General features: G+C 38.4%; 1 protein-coding gene across 9 annotated transcripts in view; it reads right to left on the reverse strand.

Annotated features, from left to right (window-relative positions):
- The window catches only part of SEMA5A (semaphorin 5A), a 328,825-nt gene that overhangs the window by 218,122 nt on the left and 89,378 nt on the right, over positions 1 to 21,325 (reverse strand). For 7 of the 9 annotated variants that reach the window (XM_082045292.1, XM_082045298.1, XM_082045290.1 and 4 more), the window contains one exon: positions 7,000 to 7,198. In XM_082045292.1, the coding sequence (XP_081901418.1) occupies positions 7,000 to 7,132 (133 nt within the window). In that variant the 5' untranslated portion in view covers positions 7,133 to 7,198. Of the gene's footprint in view, positions 1 to 6,999; positions 7,199 to 11,230; positions 11,340 to 15,800; positions 15,825 to 21,325 lie in introns of those variants that run through there. The other 2 variants (XM_082045296.1, XM_082045297.1) reach the window with 2 other exon arrangements.

The following is a 21,325-nucleotide window of genomic DNA, read 5'->3' on the forward strand; positions in this document are numbered from 1 at the left end:
TTGTCAATAGCAAATGAGCAGTGCTGCAAAAGGGAGGCAGGAAAGAAAGCATGTGAAAAAAATATTGCTTTGAAGAAGCACTAACTGCACTTCTCTACTTCCACACATTCTGTCAAACTCAAAGTATCTCTGGAAGTAGCAAGTGACAGGAAGAGATGAAAGGAACTCAAGTTGTGCCAGGGGAGATTTAGATTAGATATTAGGAAAAAATTTTTCACAGAAAGAGTTGTCGGGCAATGGAACGAGTCTTTCCAGAAATTTGGTCACTACCAAGTATGAAAACAGAGTTGTCCAGCTTCAGTAGGTCAGTAACTGCAATTGCCACCATCTTCTTTTTATGGGGATGCATACCAAAGAAAGTGGGTGATTCGGGGAAATAGTAAGGGGATAGTATTCTTCAATCTCCAAAGCTATAATGTTTTAAATTAACTGTAAGCAGTTGAAAGTTGCTATTCTTCACCAGGCACTTAGTCTCCTGTATGAAAGTAAAGGTAAACCTGATTCATTATTAAGAAGAAAAAAAAAAAAAAAAACAAAAAAAAAAAAAAAAACAAACCAAACCTGATGGAAGAATTATTTTCCTCCTTAAGAAGGGCTGGTTCATGGCAGCGTAGTGCAAGCAATCTCGTAGTCCTATTGTTAGGCAAACCAAAGTTGCAATATCTAGCAATCAACTTTTCTTTACTGATCAATCATCTTTATTTAAAAGAAAAACCCAAAAGAAGACAGAGGATGGAAAGCAATACACCTCAATCCCACTGCTGAAGCTGGCAGGAGGTCTTTAAAGTGTATTTTTGAAAACCAGTGGAAAGGAAAAGCAAAAACTGAGCACCTTAATAGACTACTATTAAACAGTAGCTTGCAACAAGATTAGGGGAAAGAGAAGAGAGTGCAAACAAAAACAAGTTCATACACCATGAATCCTTCTTCATTCAGCCCACAAGTTATTTCCTCTTGGCACATGTTAAGTGCATGCACTTCATATACAAACCACATGATAAAATAAGCAGAGCGATGTACTGAGTCTATATTACTTAGACAAACATAAAGTAAGGGAATTCTGTGATGGTTAGACAATAAGGTTAAGTAAATATATTTCTTAGGATTCCCGAACCAAGGAATCAAAAAATAACTTTGCTATTTTTCTCTTTTGGTTAACCACAAGTAGAAATGAAGGGTTTACGTTCATTTCTTCTATGGATTGAGACATGGTATTTTTGAACATGTTTATTCAATAGATAACTTCTTTGCAGCACAGCCTGTATTTAAAATATCACTAAATACAGTTTCTAAAATTATGCCAACTGATTTTTTTTTGTTGAAACAGCATAACCTTAAATTCTGATTACTTTATGGAAACATAGAATGAGATTTGCCCCAAAGCAGATTATCTCAGCTCTACACTCAACATCAATTAAGTCAAGGTCACAACTGCACTTTATTTCTAATAGAAAAGCCTAAGAAATCCATCTTTATGCAGTTAAACTGCAGGACAGCCAATACATATAACTTCACACTTGAAATTGGAGTTAGCTCAATTTTTTTTCCAGCTTACTCTCGCACACCATTTAGTAGTTGTCATGGCCCCTTCAGTTCTACCTCATTTATGGGATCAGTTTACAACACGAATCTTCAGCTGGGTGTGCAAGTTTTGACGGGTCTGACGGTTTCAAAGTTCAGCAAATATGGGGAGAAACAAGATGCCACTGTAACTACTTTTATACTTTCTTCTTCTTTCTGAATCAGTAATAAAATATCAGTTCCATCTACCACAGAGGTTCTGTAGAGTGGGTGGCAAAGTGCTTTGAAACCTATGGAAATATTTAAACAAATGTTACACTGCTCAACTGGTTTCCTTTGGGGATTTTTTTTGTGTGTAAGCATAGTTCAACTCTGATAAACAGTCGTCATTTCTCATAAGCATCTCATTTTTTTCTAAACACTGTTTGCCTATGATTTACCCCTCATTGTCCCTACCCAAAGGAAATTTGGTTCCCACAGCCTTTTCTAACTATTTAGGTTAAACAAAACCCTCTACTGTATCAAGAGAGCGTGCTTTTCAAAAAGCTGACAATCAGTAAACCCTAATACACTTCACAGATCTAACATTTCATACATGCAGGCACATGAAAGCGTATCCACATAAAATAAAATTTACTAAAAATGAAAACTGTAAGTCTCTATCTTTTATGTCTAGCTTATTTCAGGCCTTTTTCTCTCTTAATTTATTTCAAGGAAATATACTACTTATTTACACATTGTAAACATATGGAAATGTATGCAAGGACAAATAATCTCACTACAAGTCTCTGTGTCTCCATTCTGTCACTTGCCCACAGTTCTAGAAGTTGCACACAATTCATAACCTCTTGACTCTAACATCTCTATTGGATTTATGTTAGCACAGCTGTCGAATCCTCAGTACATGTATGTAACATATGCAGACAGATTTTTTTTTTTTTTACTTTATTGTTTTTAAAGCCTGAATTTCAAAAGACTAGCACAGCTTTGCACATCTGGAGGCAGAGTCCTCCTTGGGGAGAAAGGAACTTAAAAGACGGACCATGCATCATCACAGTTACTCCCACCACATAAAACACTGAACTGCACACTACCAGGCTGATCCTGACAATCAAGCTCACAACTTAGAGGTCTGCTTTTATATAAATCTGATCTCTGTGATCGTTCCTACCAACTTTAAATAAAGACTAACTGAAATATCCAGTTTCCAAGGAAGACACAAAAGTGCATTAGTCTAGTCTAGAAAGACCTAAGACAACAGATTTCAGAGCGGAAACATTTTCAGAACTGCAGCAGACTTTCTTTTTTAATATAGCCTCTGGGAGAGAGAAAAGATACATTATGTATTCCTAACAATTATGCAGATAAACAAATTACAATGTGATTATTACTACAGTGCATAACACAACTAAAATGAAAGAGATTTTTAGATCATGTCAAAAATCCTTTGAAAGTCTATGCATCTCACTCACTTCTGCAACTTACTTTCCTTTTCCACCAGCAAACAAAGTACTTGAGTAAAGGTTCCCAACTGGTGGGTGAAATTCTTGTCATTTGATATCAGGAGATAGATCAGCCTTTCAGCTAAACAATATTTAGCAGAGAAAAATCAGTGGTAGAAATAGTATATACCTCTTTACAAAAGGTAGCTTAATAGGATCATCACCTAAGTGAGCAGCTTTTGATGGGCAGTAGAAAGAAAGTAGGCTCTTTCGGGAGATACATTCCTTTTCCATATTTCACCATGACAACTCCTGGGGACTACTTTTTCTTCTTATTAGTTTTTTGCAGCCGTTCATCCATACGCTACACCAGACTCTCACTCTGTTAGTTTTATTTAATAGTTTATACTCCATCTACCATGCTTCTCAAAGGAAGACAAATCAAATAAGTACATTGCTATTTTGGCAACCAGAAACTACAAAAAGGGGCTTTAGTCAGTTATAAATAAAACAAAAGAGATGATATCTCTGTAAAGCTGGTACTGAGTTTACAAGCTTTAAAGTACCTACCACTCAGCCTTGGCTGATGTTCAGCATCCCACACAGCATTTAGCTCTGGTGGATCTAATATTATTATAAGATGACTTTACAGAATACTCTATTAATGCAGTATTCAAATGAAAAGTTTCGTAGATGTTAAAAATTTATTTCAGGACTCTGTGTTGGTCTAGCAGCACTAATAATAGAAAGAGAGGGCATTTTCCTATCGGCATTCATGAAGACAATAAATGTCACAGGAAAAATACAGAAATTGGGAAGGTGACTGGTCAAATCTTGCCAACTCCTGCTGCAGGATTCATTGACAATGTAGCTCCTCACACACATCTCTTTTTTATACTTTGAGATCTCAAGTAGTCCGTTCCTAATATATAGCTTCAAAGACAAACCTCTCAGTCATCTTTTCTTTTGATCTCATATCTTCTGTTTTCCCTTAACAAGCAGTCCTGCAGCTTTGAGCCAACTACTGTGTGCCCACACTAGTTATGTTACCCAGCTATCACATACTGTATGCTCCAGGGGTGTCAAGCTCATTTTCACCAGGGGCCACAATTGCTTCATGGTTGCCTTCAAAGGGACTTTTAGAAACTACTCCTACATTTATACAGACCTAAAATTTCATCGGCCCTTTGAAAGAAACCACGAGACTTATATGGTCCCTGGTGAAAATGAGTTTGACACCCCTGGTATACTGCATTACAAATATGTTTCCGTGTGTACTTTCTAAGATTCACTGATGATTCCCAACCAATTATTGTGGTGACCATGAACTACAGCTTGTCAGAATATTTTAAGTGAAGGAAAACTTTTTCAAGATATGTCAGTTTATAAAAGTTAAGTTGTGTCACGGATTCCTACTGATTAATGATATTTTTACCACAAAGATCAAGAGGGAGTCTTTCACTGAAAAAATTACTAAATCTCATAGTAACAATCTGACAATAAATGCCTCTATATAGTTGTATCTCCCACATACATTTACAGCAAAAAGGAATTGGTTTTGTTCAGTAAATTCTGTGTCACTATCTCTGGCTATATCAGAAGATGCAACTGAAATAAGATGACAGAGGAGGTCTCTGTCCCCAAAAAGCCTTAGCATAGTAACTTAGAACTGGAAGGACATCATTAAAAATTAAATATGTCAGAGAACAATAATGATCTAAAAGGCAGGACAAAGCTAAGTGCAAGATACTCTCCTAAATTATAGCTGAATCAGACTCATGAACCAACACATTTTCAATCAACTCTAGCATGTGGCTCTGGTAGTGAGTCTCAATTATTTGCTTTTACAGTTACATATGTGAAAGAAACAGACATGCATGTGAAAGTAAGAAGGTAAGTGCCAGAATTTTAACTGTGCTACTTTAATTTGGAACTTTGTGTATGTGTGTTAAGATAAAAATAACTTTTTTTACAACTAAATTACACACACAACAGGAACACAAAGAAAACCAGATATTGCATGAGAATAAATCATACTATTTAGTCCATCAATAAACAAGACATAAAGGTCTCTCCTTCAGAACAGACTGATGGTTTGGAGTTTCCAGGTACAGAATATAACCACTTTAGTTAATTCCCTAATGTATTGGAGAAAGAAACAGCTGGCACCATTAATCTTATTAAAGCATTAAAATGCCAGAGTAAAAATAGTTTCTGTAGAAAACACAACATTATTTTCGTTAACTTTATGAAAAAATGGAAACAAATCTTTTTTCAATTAAAATTCAATAAGTCCTAATTCATTGGAACAAAAAAACCCCCAAAAGTTACACATGTACTTTCTTAGAAAAACAGGAGTAATGCAATATGTAATATAATACATCTTCATCCCTACATCCTCATAGCTACAAAGTATTTGGAACTTGTTCTAAATTGCAACACTAATGGAAAAATCTCAATTCAAATAATTTTTTTAAAAAAGTTATTAAACGCCTCTTTTTTTTTTTTTTACAGACAACATTCAAGTTCCAAGCATTCTTTGCTTTTTTCCAACTATTTCTCAGTGGTCCATCCCAATACTCAAGACAACAACCACATGTATGAAGAGAATGGCTTGGGAAAGCAAGGAACTCACAGTGGAGCTCCAATGCAAAAAGGCTTTATGTATGTATAAGATGTAAGCAGGGACAAGGTGACTAACAAGGAATTTAGAAAAACCACATGGACATGTAAGGACTGTCTCAGGATAAACAAAGTTCAATGGGAGTTAAGGTTTGCACAGAATGTCAAGGGCAACAAGAACAGCTTCTACTGCTACGATAGTATTGGAAGGTAAACAGAAAATACAAGCCTGTTCTTGAACTTGAGCAGGTGATCTAGTGACAGCAGACACAGATGGTGCTGAGGGACTCAATACATCCTTTGTTTCAGTCTTTACCAACAAGGTCCCAAAGGCATCTGGTGTTTAGCGACAGGGTTCAAGAACTGCCAGAAGTAGATGTGGCCTGAGTCAGGGATGACTTGCAAGATGTCAACCTATATAAATCCATGGGATCAGACAAGCTGCATACACGGACGCTGAGTTAACCAGCCATTATTCATTTCTGAGAAGTCACAGAGATGAAGGAAGGTCCTCAGCAGTTGCTGGAAAACAAATGTGTGAACTACAGGCCAGTCAATCTCAGTTAAGTTCCCGGGAAAGTTATAGAGTTAGGCCTCTTGGAATTCACTTTTCTGGACATACAGAGGAGAAGATGGTGACTGAGAACAGTCAGCATGGATTTGCCAAGGATAGATCATTCCTGATTAACCCAATTGACTTCTTTAATAAAATGACTAGTTTTGCTGATGAAGGAAGACCAGGTGATGTCATTTATCTCAAGGCTTTCAACACTGTCTCACTGCAAGTTAGGATGTTATAGGATGTCTCTTCAGGTGGGCAACCAGATGGGTTAAAGGACTGATGGATGATTTAATGTTTTAATGGTTTAATGGACCTTACCCCACCATGAGGCTGGTAACAAGTGGAATATCACAAGGGTTGATCCTGGAACCTGTCCTGTTTAACACCTTAATCAACAACCAAGGGGAGGAAATAATGTAGTCTGTAAATTCTGCAGGTAACACCAAATTCAGAGAAACAGTTGATAAGCCTGAGGGCAGGGCTGCTGTTCAGAGGGACTCAGAATGGCACTGGAGGAATGGGCCAAGAAAAACCTCATGAAATTAGATCTACACATGCAGAGGCCTCCACCTGGAAAGGAACAACCCCATGCAACAGTAGAAGCTGGTTTTAATCACAGAGGAGAATGAGTCACCCATCTTTCAATGATGCATTCAGTACCCAATTGTGAACAAACTTTGCAAGCCTAGTTGTATTTCACTTGTATGGAATAAAGTCCAGGTTACTATATAACAGAACTGAATGTTCTTTTTTTTTTTTTTCCTCCCATACCCATTGCCCATTAAAAACATGAAAAGGTTACACAATCCTTAGCCTACTTCTGGAAAAGTATTTTTTTTTCTTACCCCTTACCTTTGTATGCAATAACTGGGTGCTCAGCTCTGTGGCAGTGAGTATCTTCTGTTGTTGTTGGCTCCAGTATTCCTAATACCCCAAGTCCTGCCAATAGCATTGCAAGGAGGCAGCTTCCGTTCATGGTGGTCATGCTGTCCTCCACAGCAGTCACTTCTTTTAACTGGCTACTCTTCTTGCACTCATGTGGGAAAAGCACCTGGAGAATTCAAAGAAATTTACTCAAGCAAAAGAGCAAGCCACAGAAAAAAAAATAAGACAATTCTTGATGTTTAAAAACAAAGCAAAACAACGTCACTTTCTGTTTGTGTCATATTTGACTCCTCAAAAGTATGCTATTACCTGTTCCTCTAATTACTTCATAAACTTCAGTTACACAATTTAGGAATATTGATTTATCACCCAGAAGGATTCAAAAACCGTTATTCATTCTCCCCCTTTTGTACTTTCAAGTTTCATTTTGTAATGTGTGGGGGGAAAATAAAGTTCTGCAAGTTTTTTGTTTGTTGCTTTTTTTTTTTTTAGATAACAGCAAATGTATCTAAATCTGTGTTCCATGTTCTCTTGGATCTACTGCCCCTTGCTCTCACAAAGGAGAGTGCTCTGCTTTACAGGATGAAGGCTCACTGGTACTGACATTGGCTTAATGCTTGCCCAGGTTGCATATTACAGATTCTAATGCTGAAGACACCTTTCTGCTAAAATCTAGACACCAGTCAAGGATGTAATGGTTTTCACTCAGTATCAGAACAAAGTTGAAGTTTCAACTCCCTGATTTTTTGAAACAGCCAATAACTAGACACTTATTTTATAAGTAATGGAATATTCACAACATCAATAGTATTTTAGATACTACCTAATTCCTTTAGCTTTATCATGACAAACATTACAAGCAGTAACAACCTAATGCTGCTACCCAAAAAACTTTTGCCAATATCAGCTTTATTGAGTCCCATAAGCTTGCTTGCTTGCACACAGTTCATAAAATCATAGAACACCAGGTTGGAAGACACCACAAGGACCATCTGGCCCAACCTTTCTTGGCAAGACAAGAATATGAGACATCACTGCCTTTTGGGGGAGAAGACCGGAAATTTGAGACGACTCCATAATGGTACAGATGTAATTCTGCTAATTAATGGAGCAATTTGAGAAAAAATAATCAGCAATATTGACTTCTAATACATTTGATCACACTGAACTGCAGCATGCTGTTTAATAAGGTGGAAAAATTCTATTTCTATAATATAAATGTCCTAAACACATGAAACCAAGGCCTGCTAATTAAAAGATATTCCACAATAAGATGTGTGCTTCAAAAGCTATACTCAGAAAGCAGAATGGGTAGTAAACATTGCTCCCTAACATTATTCTATCAACATCTGCCATAAGATGAACTGCTCTTCTCTTATCACTCTATTTTGCTGCCTTTAGAAGCCTTCCAGCTAAGACCTGGACACATCTAAATGAATTTGAACTAAAATAAATAGATCAAAGACATAATATATCTGAGCAGTACATAAATTAAATAGTCAATTTTAGCTTCTCTGCTAAATTCACTTTTGTTTCAGAAAAAAGGGGGTAAAGCTTCCAGGCAGTTAAAGTCATATTCCTACCTTTCTAAGTAGTATATGTTATGACATCATGTGCCAATATGAATCTGTCCCTGTAAATTGCTTGTGGTTCACAGCAGGCAGTATCTGCTCATAGAAATTCCAAGCACTTACATATATAGAGGCATGAAGCGCCTGTTCCAATGTTTTGATAGTTCATTTTCTGCAAGGGTGACATTTCAAGCATTATGCTCTATTCTTATCCAAATTCAACCAGTTTACGTGGGTTATATCATAGCTAATGGACATTACTAATTTACAGATCATTACCAACAGCTAGTTCCAATTCAGGTTTCTCTAAGATTATGTATGTGTGTTTAGGAAGCAAAATGAAGGACAGATACCACATCATAGACTCTCAGAAGCTGTTTTTCACGCACATAGCAGAAAATTCAAATAGTAGCAGGAATTTAAACACTAGGAATATGGTATTTCAATGTTAAAGAAGCACATACTTTATTTGTTTTAATGTGTAAAATCTCAGAAATATCCATAAATATATGAATATAATGGATAGAAATTGAACAAGAATGAAATTAAACAAGAACACAACTAAACATTAGTACTGGAAGCTCAGCCTTCTCTGTCTCCTTGGCTGTAAATGAAGCTCTATATTCTTTATGTAACCAGGTTTCTATATCCCAGCCAAGTTTCAAAAAACAGCTCTGTCCAGGACACAACAAAAAGAGAATCCTCTTTCTCTAGAAAGAAAGAAAAGGACCAGTACCCTTCATCCACATACTAAATCTGTGCATATTTATGGATGCCATGGTTTCCATTACAAAAAGCATACTGACTTCCATGGCACTAATTCTGATATTAATAAGGTCTAACCTGTAAATGTTGACAGGTCTGATGTCATGCAGGTATCAAGAGGACTTCTTGCCACCTACTTCCTATGTGCCAAACTCAGTAACAGAAGCAAGGATTCCTTCACAACATTACACCTCCTCAGCCCCTCAATCCAAACAACATTCTCTGGCAGGACAGGCTGCTTACATGCCAGAGTTGGTCTCTGACGTAATTGTTTAGATGTATCATCATGCTGTGAGAAAATTTTGAGACCAAAGAATTTTTTTCCTACTTAGCTGAACTCCTCTCACTGCATGTATCTCATGTGGTAAAAATGAAGGAAGGAAACACTCCCTTCTCCCAGTCAGAATACCCAAAGACAAGGTTAGGCTTTGAAGGAGACAGAAAGAAGGATGTGAAGCACTTCTGATAGTATATCTCAGAGAAAAACAGTCATGGTTTAAGTTAAATTAAGGGATTTAAATATATTAAATACATTGTGGGGAACTGCAAGTAGAAGCATACTTGCAACTACTCAGACAAGTGTCTTCAGAGACCCTAATCAGACAAGAGAACAGTAAACCAAGATAGCAGATAGAAACCTCATCATAAGTTCTTCCATGAGAAAAAGACAAGCTTTAAGCCAGTTGAGTAACTGAGAGGAAAAGGAACTCATTATCCCCTCATTACACAATGGTATGCACACAAGGAGAAAGAAAAAAGGGTCTGGAGACTGCACCTAATACACTGCTAAAGTAAAAACAAAAATCCCCTACAAACAGAACACACAGCTTCAACATGTACCCACAACATGAAGACATGAACAGACATCTGAGAAAAGCCTTCACAACCAAATCCTTTTCCAAGAAATTTGCAGGGGTTACATTGCTCCCTACTGCACATTGCTGAATAAGGACTGCTGCTCAAGTTCCACCTCTGCCTGAGACACCGGCTGTACGAGCGAGACTGTGGAGGCAGCACCTGAGCTCCATCCCCACACAGCTCTGAAACTCTGCAACTGAGCGTCAGAAGTCTTGAAACAGGCAAAGGAGTCTTTCAGGAAACAAGCCCTTCTCTTTACTGAAAGTGCAACTATTGCACCAAGAAGTGACGGTTAACCTGGAGTGGCAGACACAAAAGCCAAGAGAACCCTAACCATGAAAATTTTAGGCTAGTTTCCTTGATTTCTGTATAATTTCCATATTCATATCTCTCTCAACGATGAAATATAACAGTCAAGTTGAAACTCTTCAAAACATATCCATAATAGTGACACTGACCATCTTTTTAACTATTGCTATACATTTGGGAAACAGCACATTAACTTACATTACTTGTATAGTTTTTCTAGCATAGATATTTAATAAGACTTCTGACAAATTGCGTTTTTCAGGATTGTAAAATAACCTGAAGAGGCAAAAAGAAAAAAAAGATAATTATAAATTGTAATACATTTCAATATATTATTTCTATATTTTTGTTTCTATATTTTATTTCAGGGATGGGATGCCATTCAAAGGAACCTGGACAAGTTCGAGAAGTGGGTCCATGCAAAGCTCATGAGCTTCAAGAAGGCCAATTGCAAGGTCCTTCACCTTGGTTGGGGCAACCTCCAGTATCAATACAGGCTGGGGGATGAAGAGATTGAGAGCAGCCCTTTGGAAAAGGACTTGGAGGTACCAGTGGATGAAAGATTGGATATGAGCCAGCAATCTGCGCTTGCAGCCCAGAAGGGCAATCATATCTTGGGCTGCATCAAAAAAAGTGTGGCCAGCAGGTCAAGGGAGGTCATTCTGCCCCTCTGCTCTGCTGTGGTAAGACACCACCTGGAGTCCTGCGTCCAGCTCTGAAGCTCTCAGTACAGCATGGACCTGTTGGAGAGGGGCAGAGGAGGGTCACCAAGATGACCTTACTGCAGACTTTCAGTTCTTAAGCCTATGAAAGACAGGGACAGACATTTTAGCAGGGCATTTTTTAACAGGACAAGGCGTAATGATTTTAACCCAAAGAACGGGAGATTCAGACTAGACATGAAGAAGAAATACTTTACAATGAGGATGGTAAAACATTGGCACAGGTTGCCCAGAGAGGCGTTAGATGACCCATCCCTGGAGATATTCAAGGCCAGGCTGGACGGGGCTCTGAGCAACCTGATCTAGTTGAAGATGTTCCTGCTCATTACAGCGGGTTGGAATAGATGACCTTTGAAGGTACTTTCCAACCCAAAGTATTCTATGATTCTATATGTAAAGGGTCTCATACACTTATTCTCTCCATCCCTCACTTTTTTTTTTTTTTTAATCTAGCATGCCTAGAAGAAACATAAAGAAGAATGAGGCCCATGAGGTAAAGGTATTATTTTTTTACAAACATAGTATTGAATTTCTCCATCAACAGTATTTGGAGTGGAAAAAAACAGCAATTCAAGATTTTCTGTTTTAGCTGAGCCAACAAAAGATATCTATTGCTAAAAAGTGTCAACAGCTAAGCATGCAAGGCATCTAACTGTTACTGGTAGGTCCAAGAAGATGCTTTTAGAGACTATTCCCTCCAGGCACTGAAGTCATATATTTAAAATGAAATAATCAGGATGTCAATTTTTCTACATTGGTTAAAAAGTGTCTTGTTGGAAGTACAATTTACATCTGTATTGTTATATAAATGATGTTTTATTTTGTTTGATTACCATAATCTGCTGTGCAAAAAAAGAGAGTTTCCACACTAACTGCAGCTGTACAGAGGCAAAGATGCTTCCAAATAATTATCTTTGCTGATTCTGAAGGTGACAATTTAACTGCAATTTCAGTGAATGATGAAGTGAACTTATGTCACCATGAGTATGCAAACAGCAGAGTCTGGCATAGTTAAAAGATGTCAGTTTCAGAGGTGGTTCTGTGTACATGCATCCACAAGCTGGTCTGGGATTTCTTAACATGCTCACCAGTATCTACTCTCACAGACACTGCTCATTTAATTTGCTGTGGGAGACTCATCACCCTTTCCCTGGGTGCTTCACTCCACTTCTTGGTTTGCAGAACAGTAAAAGTCTGACAAAAAATTTACTCATGCTAACTACTCCAGAATCCATGCACCTTTGTGTACAAGCATAAACCTGAAAAAAAATACTTGTCTAATGAAACAGAATATACATTGTATGAGTTCATTAGAAGAAAATTATGAGTCCAAATAAAGTTGTTTTCCCATATTGCTACTGTACACTCTTTGACATAGTAATAATTATTCCATCTTTGGTCATATCAATTTTATTAAAAATACCTAGTTTGTCTACTGTACCGCTAGTGGCACCTTTTTACAATTTATTAAAAAAATAGAACACTGGCTTGCTGCTGCAACTAATGAGCAGACAGGGATAATTGTTTCCTCTTTATCAAAAAAGCCCAAGCTGCTGTGTATTGCTAGTGAGCGTACAGACAAATCAGGAAAGAGGGTATCAGCAGTCATATGGCCATAAAACTGGAAAACATGGACACCGCTAGGATGCAGCTCAGTGTCTTTTTCTGTAATGGCTCTTGATTTTTTAAAGCCAAACTACTCAAATTCATGCAAATAATTTCAGACGAAGATTGCTGGAGAAAGGAATATGTAAAAATGGCCCTGTCATCACATCTACCAAAAAAAAATTGCTGAATTCTCAGGCAATGTATGCTCTCCAAATTACCAGTCCGGCAACACCACTGGTGACAAGGCCTGGAGTCCATAAGGAAAAAGGAATGGAGGTGGGAGGTGGGGGAGGCAGGTGGGAGGGTGAGCAACAAGAGGAATTCACAGAATTACAGAATTAAAGTGGTCCCCTCTCCTCCAGTGAAAAATGTGAATGTTTTGTATCAAAGGCATTCACTTTTTTCAGAAATGGACTGTGATTTTTTAACTCAGTCATCCCACTTCTAATAATATATAGACAAAAAGTGAATAAGTATCAAAACTCATTTAAATCTTGTTTGTAAAAAAAACTAAACCATTTTTTTTACTATAGTAATTAATCCTGTTCCCCTGTCAAAGAACAAATAAAAGCTATCTCTTTATAACATAATTACTTTGAAACACACCCCTTATCCAATATACGTTTAGCATAACAATTTGTATATCACTCAGATACACAGTTAGATTAGAGCAAGAATTCAAAGATTGCCTCATTAAATATCAAGATAAGACTGGAGGCTATAGAGTTTCTTCAGTGAAAAAATACAGTCATACACTACTGTGTCTCATCACTGGACCTAGCAATACAGACTGTTTCCTACACAGCAGAGTAGCATATTCTAATCTGTATTCTCATAAAGTGAGAGTCAGCTTCAATTAACAAACTGATTACCAAGTTGCTTCAACTTTTTTTAAATATTGCCATTCATTTCTGCAGTGGCATGAATTTTCAGATCTGCAAGAGTCAGTCACTCATCAGCTGTCATTGACTAAGGCAGTCAAAAAATCAGTCCTTAAATTCATAGTGACATTCTGCCAAAAGTCTGCTAGTATCTGTAGCTGATGGTGACAACTCACAAAAGAAGAATCTGCCATCAAAGCTAGTTCTCCGGTGCTGCTCAAAGAGCTGTGATACTTGTGATTTCCATAAAGGAAGCACTGCTTCAAGAACAGTGGCCTGTGTGAAGCAAGAAATTTGTAATAACACTTCAGATCTCATTTATCGTGTCATGGGCATGTCTTCCTTGAGCAAGCACCAGCCAACCCAGAAAGTCCACAGAGAAGAGTTCCACAAGCATCTTAGAGGTAAGAATAAAAGCAGTCAAATCAGCACAGCCTAGGTCCAAGTTCCAGCAAAATCTCAGCTTTTGTTTTCAAATCCCTGTTTCTCTTAGTTATCCCTTAGCTCCTCAGCCTTTTTGGTATCCTCCCAAGCCCCACATTCCCACCTCTCATTTCCTTCCTCCCACAGCCAGTCTCCTGGTCCAGTCACCAGTGTACCCCCATGCACTGCTTTGAGGCATGCACTGAACTGTGATCCTCAGTCTGGCCATCAGAAGTCAGTCTGAGGTGATGGAAGGAGAGACTTCCCTCCTCAGACAGACTATAAAGCCAGCACAGTTTTTCCCTTACAAAACAACTTTAATGAAAAACAAAATGGTAACCGTTGTTTGCAAACAAAGGCCTGAAAAGCAGAGAAAGTTGGAAAGATGATCAGGGGAAGTTTCAGCCAAAGGAAAGGCATGCAGTGAGAGAAAATGAGCGAGGAGGGGGCAGAAGTGTAAGCTAGTGCAGGAAAAGCAAATGGAGAGGGAAGAACCAGAGCAATTCGGGAATCTACACACACATCCTTGCATTTTGTCTTCTCCTTTCTCTCCATACCACACTTGCCTGATGCCTTTTCCAGCTGGTACTATTTACCAGCAAACCACACACATTTTCTTCTAGCTCAAAACATGGCCAACACCATCAACATGGCATATAACACAGGTTGTTCTGTAGTAAAAACTATACTTCCAGGTGTTGTGACTAATAGCAGTTCAGTAGACAGTCTGTACCACAGGATCCTGTTGATTTTAAAAAATGACATAGCTTCAAAATGTGATTGGGCAATCCTCAGAAAAAGGATCCACAGATAGTTATAAAATACCTAAACACACCCATTTTGCAGTGTGAGATTCAGGAACTTCCTGAGCCTGGTACTGCAACAAAAAGTCCCACTAGTTGCTTACTGGGGTCTTACCCTTTTCTAAAGACATGTGCTGTTTGCTGCTGACAGAGACCAGATGCTGGTCTGGATGCACTCCTGACCAAGCACTTGTTTCCATCTTCCACAAAGATCTGAGCTCTGCACTGCACGACATTCACAGAATGCATTTTATTCACTTGTTTTGCCCATACAGTACATGCGAGTCTGTATGAGTTATTCATAAAGCCTAGTGAAAAATGAACAAATGCATCTGACTGTAAGACAAGGAAAATCCATTGCGTACCTTTTTACAAAGTACGTACTACAGTACATGAGTTATGACCACAAAGAAATAGCATCCAGAATAGCAACTCCATGGCAATATTCTTCTCACCCATCTAGTATGAAGCCCTACAGTTTGGAAAGAGATCTGTTTCCTGGTTGACAGCTGAGTCAGCAAAGACCTCAATTTCAACAGAATCACATAGTCATTAACTGGACTTCCTTACAAGCTGTCACAAAATATAACATAAATTACATTTCAAAAGTTTCTTTCAATTTGTTGAGCAATACTGCTAAAATATGCTTACCAAATATTCCTGGCACACTCTTGAGAGATAAAATTTAATATAAAAAGTTGTGGACAACAATTTTTAGAGCAACATATACTTTCAGAGACCTAATAATGGTGCCCCTCAACAAAGATGCTATACTGCATGTTTCTACATTTCAGTAAATGAAAATTATTTGTGAAAAATCTTATTTACCTATTAAACTCGAGTAATATAAAAGTATGCTAGTGTGGTGTGTTGACTGTGGCTGGACACCTGGTGCTCATCAAAGCTGCTCTTTCACTCCCCATCCTCAGCTGGAAAGTGAAGAGAAAATATAATGAAAGGTTCATGGGTTGAGGTAGGGACATGGAAGGCACTCACCTCCCAGGCAAAACAGACTCAACTCAGGAAAATTAATTTCATTTATTACTAATTAAATTCAGAGTAGAGTAATGGGATATAAAACAAAATATTAAAACACCTTTCCCCCACCCCTCCTTCTTCCCAGGCTCAACTAGACCTCTTCCCCATAAGTGGTGCAGGAGAATGGGGGTTGTGGTCAGTTCATCACACATTGTCTCTGTTGCTTCTTCCTCCTCAGGGGGAGGACTCCTCACACTCTTCCCCTGCTCCAGTGTGGGGTTCCTCCCACAGAAGACAGTTCTCCATGAACTTCTCTGATGTGAGTCCTTACCATGGGCTGCAGTTCTTCATGAACTGCTCCAGTGTGGGTCCCTTCCACAGGGTGCAGTCCTTCAGGAACAGACTGCTTCAGCATGGGTCCCCCATGGGGTCACAGGTCCTGCCAGCAAACCTGCTCCAGCCTGGGCTTCTCTCTCCATGGGGCCATGGGTCCTGCCAGGAGCCAAATCCAGTGTGGGCTTCCCACAGGGTCACAGCCTCCTTCAGGCATCCCCTGCTGCGGTGTGGGGTCCTCCCTGGACTGCAGGTGGAGATCTGCTCCACTATGGACTTCCATGGGCTGGAGTGGACAGCTGGCCTCAGCATGGTCTGCACCACGGGCTGCGGGGGAATCTCTGCTCTGGCACCTGGAGCATCTTTTCCTTCCTCACTGGCCTTGGTGTCTGTAGAGCTGTTTCTCTCACATATTCTCACTCCTCTCTCTGCTGCTGCTGTTGCCTGGTTTATTTTTTCCCCTTCTTAACTATGCTATCCCAAAGGTGCTACCACCTTCACTGATGGGCTCAAACTCAGCCAGCAGTGGACCCATCTTGGAGCCATCTGGCACTGGCTCTGTCAGACATGGGGGAAGCTTCTGGCAGCTTAAAGTAAAGCTGTGACTATTACTTTCCATTAACAATGTGCTGAAACTTCACTATATAAAAGACAAAAAGTACTCTTAAATTACAAAAGCTCATGCTTTGAAAGCTGGCCACATGTCTTGCTTCTACTGTGACCTCTACCCAAATTAAAGCATGAGACAGGATGGGAGAAGGAAGACATGCTCTAGTTTAGGATGCTTTTCATCTTCTTCTTTTCCCTTCACATTATTATAATCTATCTTGTACTGGGACTATGATTTAAAAAAATGGAACAAAGGCAGTAGTTTAGGACTGGGAGGAGATCCATGCAACAGAGCAGCAGAAGACAATGCACTGAGATAACCCCAGGAAAAAGTTTAGCTAGGAAGAGAGAAATTTTATCAGCTGAGAAGGAAAAAGATGACGTTTAGAGGTAGATGAAAAATTTGTGTAAAATCTTGAAGATGTATAAAAAGCAGTTTTGAATGACAGCACAGTTAATGGAAGCAGGTAAAAAAGAGGTAATATGAAAGTTTAACTGTTGCATTCTATATAAATTGGGAAGAGGCAACACAAAGACTGGAGTCATACATGTTGAATTATTAAGATCATCACATCACAGATTATCGCTGCAGCCATCTGGACTTACTTTTTCATATTTTTAAATTGTACATGAAATCATGCTAAAATTTGTACATGAATGTAAGAGAAAGCAGAAGGAAGACAGTGATACAGCAACTTCAAATACCTGGATTTTAAAATAAATTACATTCAGCTGAGAACAGTTCTCTACCATTTTGTATGTCACTGTACAAAAGTACTTGATAGTACTTGGAATTTAGCATTCATAAGAACTTAATATAATACATTTTTAAATGTGAATCGCCAATCTAAAGGACAAAATTGTACTGCTAAAACAAAACTATTAGTGGATATTCTGCACATTAATACTAGGCAAACTTCCAAAATAAAGATTATATTTAAGTAGTCACTAAAAATAACTGCTGGATGAGCTCCAAAATGTCATGAAATGATCACTGTGAGAGCTTGCTTCAGTCAAATAATACAGGCAAATATTTCCTTCACTTGGTGGGTTCAGTCCTGCAGTTCTCAGGTACAGTTTTAACAGGCAATGGTTATTAAGCACATTTCAGCAAATGCATAGCGGTCACAGGTTTGACAACCAAAATACCAGGGAGGAGAATACACTTTTGTATGTCAAATCCACTCGCCACCATGCCCCCATTTGCAAATGTATTTCAGACTCCCACTTCCTCTCAACTCCTAGCTGATTACCACCTTTTGATTTGTTTCTTCCCATCAATAACCAACATAGTCTCTATTTAAAGCAACAGCTTAAGTGACAGCAAGGTTTCACAGACTGATATGAAGAAAAGGCAGAGGTGAGGCAGTTCAGCGCTCACATCCCACATGACCATGATGAAGCACTTCTGCTCCCCACCTTTTTATTTATACGTAGTTTTTCTATCAAGGTAAGCACTCAAAGCACCCACTCATGTCACCAAGCTACTGGATTCCTCCTTCAGTTATTGGATAACCAGTAGAGAGAGTATCCTACAGAAAATGCTTACGTGACCTGATATATCCAATGTCTCTGCACCGATTATACAAAATGCCTGGGGTAAGTAGGTTACTATCTCACTTGCCCTTCTCTTTAACATTTACCACTGCAAACAAGACAATTTAGATTTTTTTATAAATCAGCAAAAGTTTTCCCACATACTTACCAAGATTTAATACACAAATGAAAGTACTGTTTAATGTTCCTTCTAATCCCATGATCAACTCCCCATGATTATAGGCAATAGGATCCAAAGGGGACCCACCAATCCACATGACATTTTTCCGTAATAGATTCAATTGAGAACTGCAACAGGAAAATCACATAACTCCATTCTGTGCCATATTCGATTGTGTTAATATGCAGATAATTCAGAGACATCATACAGACATTAAATGTGTGGCTAACCAAGCCAGCTTTTAAAGATGTCCATCAGAAACACAGGAAACCCTGACAAAGCTATCAGAATCCTGGAATAAGAAGTCTTAAGGGAAAACTATAGCTTCTGTTGGATCTTGCTGACAGTTCATCTACCTTTCGTTAGTTTTCCTCTAAATCCTGAATCCAGATACAGATAATTTACACTTTCTGTGAAAAAAACAAGTTAACAAATCCTTTCCTAAAATAAACCAGGTAAAATTACAAATAATAGAAGATGCAAAGATTTTTAAGGATCATTCTAAAGCTACAATGTCTACTCTATCAAAGTCTTCGAAAACAAATGGCAAGGTTCAAAATGAGTACAATGCTTATACTTAAAACCTCAGGGTTTCACATCCAAAGGTTTCACACATTTGAGAAACATCCCTGCACATAACTGAACTTCTTGTCAATATAACGTTGCTTACTTTTTGCTAGATCCTAAGATATGGCATGATAGGGAAAAAAAAAATCTTTCTAAAGAGAATAAATCATAGTTGTATTTTCTTCTGCCAACATTGTTGTTAAAAAAATAAGTTATATTTTTAAGTCTGTTTATAACTACTAAAACTTGACACAACAGAAATATGCTATCTAGTGGAATGCACCCAATGAAGCTGTCAAACAATGAATAAGGAGATGTCAACCTAAGGTTAAATGAGGAATGGCTCTTGACATATTTGTTTCAACACACAGAAACCTCTTGTGGGTTTCCTTTAGAGCATACATTGTGATGCTTTGTGTATTTGTGTCTCAATAAAAGAAATATACTCTGTTTTCCTACATCTGAAATATCCTCTTTAAAAGTTATTTTAACTTACATTTCCATGTTTTATCTAGTTGTTAATGATAATGCTCTTTTTAATTATTTCCATTTAAGACCTTTCAGGAAAAAATCTATTCTGTAAGGTTATTTCACAAACTAACTATGTTGTGAAATCCAATTTGTTTGGTGACATCTTTCCCAATGGCTTCTCAGTAACTGACAGTTTCCATCAGTCAAAGACTAAATTACATGAAGTGTCACTGATGTCTCCATCATATCCAAAATCACTTTAGACTTCTGTAGCTTTGTAGCGTCATTTTTCATTTAGCACTTTGGAATCTTATTAGAAAACACTGCATATGCACAGATTACACACATGGAAACATATGTTAGACTCCTCCTTTTGAGGAATCTAAGATTCCAAATGTGTCAAAGTCACCTTGAGCTTATAAATAGGAACATGTAGGACAATTATGTCCTCCCTTAGATTTTTCTAAAAATAAAGGCACTGTTTCAGCTTTCTTAGGCTGTTATGCTTGCATTCAAATTTTCTAGTACCCCCACAGGTGCTTCAAGGGAAACTTCTTGACCATCCCTACATTTTATGCCACACAATACACTCACCAGTGTCACAGCAATAGTCTATGGAAAATCTCTGTCCCCACTGTGCCAGCTCTCCAGCACACCACCAAGAAAAGCAGGACAACCTGCAGTCAGAACATCCTTAGCTAGTGTTGCCTCAGACCACCAAGATCCATATCCAAAAGCCTTATAGGATGGCCTGTATGTCTTTTTGCAGTACTTTCTGTACTTCTTAAGACCCTCACTTATTGCATTCCTCAAAAAAAAACAAATGAATATATGAGGGATTCCTTTCCTATGATGAACAAATAACCACAGCATCAACACACTGACATGCTATGGTTGAATGGCACATACTTTGCCAGGAGGACCACATGCCCACTTAGACAACAACCCACAACAATAAGCAAAAGCATTTCCCCAGGTAGACCAGTATATCCTCCTCCACTTCACTTTGCTGGCCTGCCCCTCAGTCTTTTAAGTGCTGCTTCACCAGATCCTTTAGAAGCATCTTCACACTGACAACTGAGGTTTGTACTGAGACTTTTACTGGTTCTCATCTCTTTTTCATCACGGAGCCTTGGGAGGTAATGACAGGACCACTCAGTGCCCATCATGTAGGTTACATGGCAGAGTCACACCACATACCACATGCTAAGTAAATAAGAAATCTAGAAAGTTGTATTCAAGATGCTGCAAATGATTGTAGAATAGCCCACTCCTTCATGATGTGTCCCAAGACAGGTGACCAGCTCTTGTACTGCGTGAACACTGCCTTCCACTATGCTCTATGAAACGGTGGAGTAAGGGAATGTAATAGCCCCCCTACAAACCGAGGCTTATTGACACATCTGCCCTTAGCTCTCCAGTCACTGTAGAGCTCAGTGCCTCTCCTTTCTGAGGTAACCAAAACCCTCTTTGACCAGCAGGAGAGGGTATTAATTTAAACACAAATAAAACACTAGAACACTACCTTTCCTTTCTTGTTATTGTTTTTATTTATTTCCTCAGTCTGTCAGTGGTACTAAGTATGCTTTTACTTCTGACAATCTTCACCTCTACTGCTCTTCTGTAATCCCTTTGCAGTTAAATTCCTTCTCCTTTATTTATCAAGTCTCTGCTTTGA

The sequence above is a fragment of the Streptopelia decaocto genome, assembly GCF_964273445.1.
Source record: "Streptopelia decaocto genome assembly, chromosome: 2".
Lineage (NCBI taxonomy): Eukaryota > Metazoa > Chordata > Aves > Columbiformes > Columbidae > Streptopelia > Streptopelia decaocto.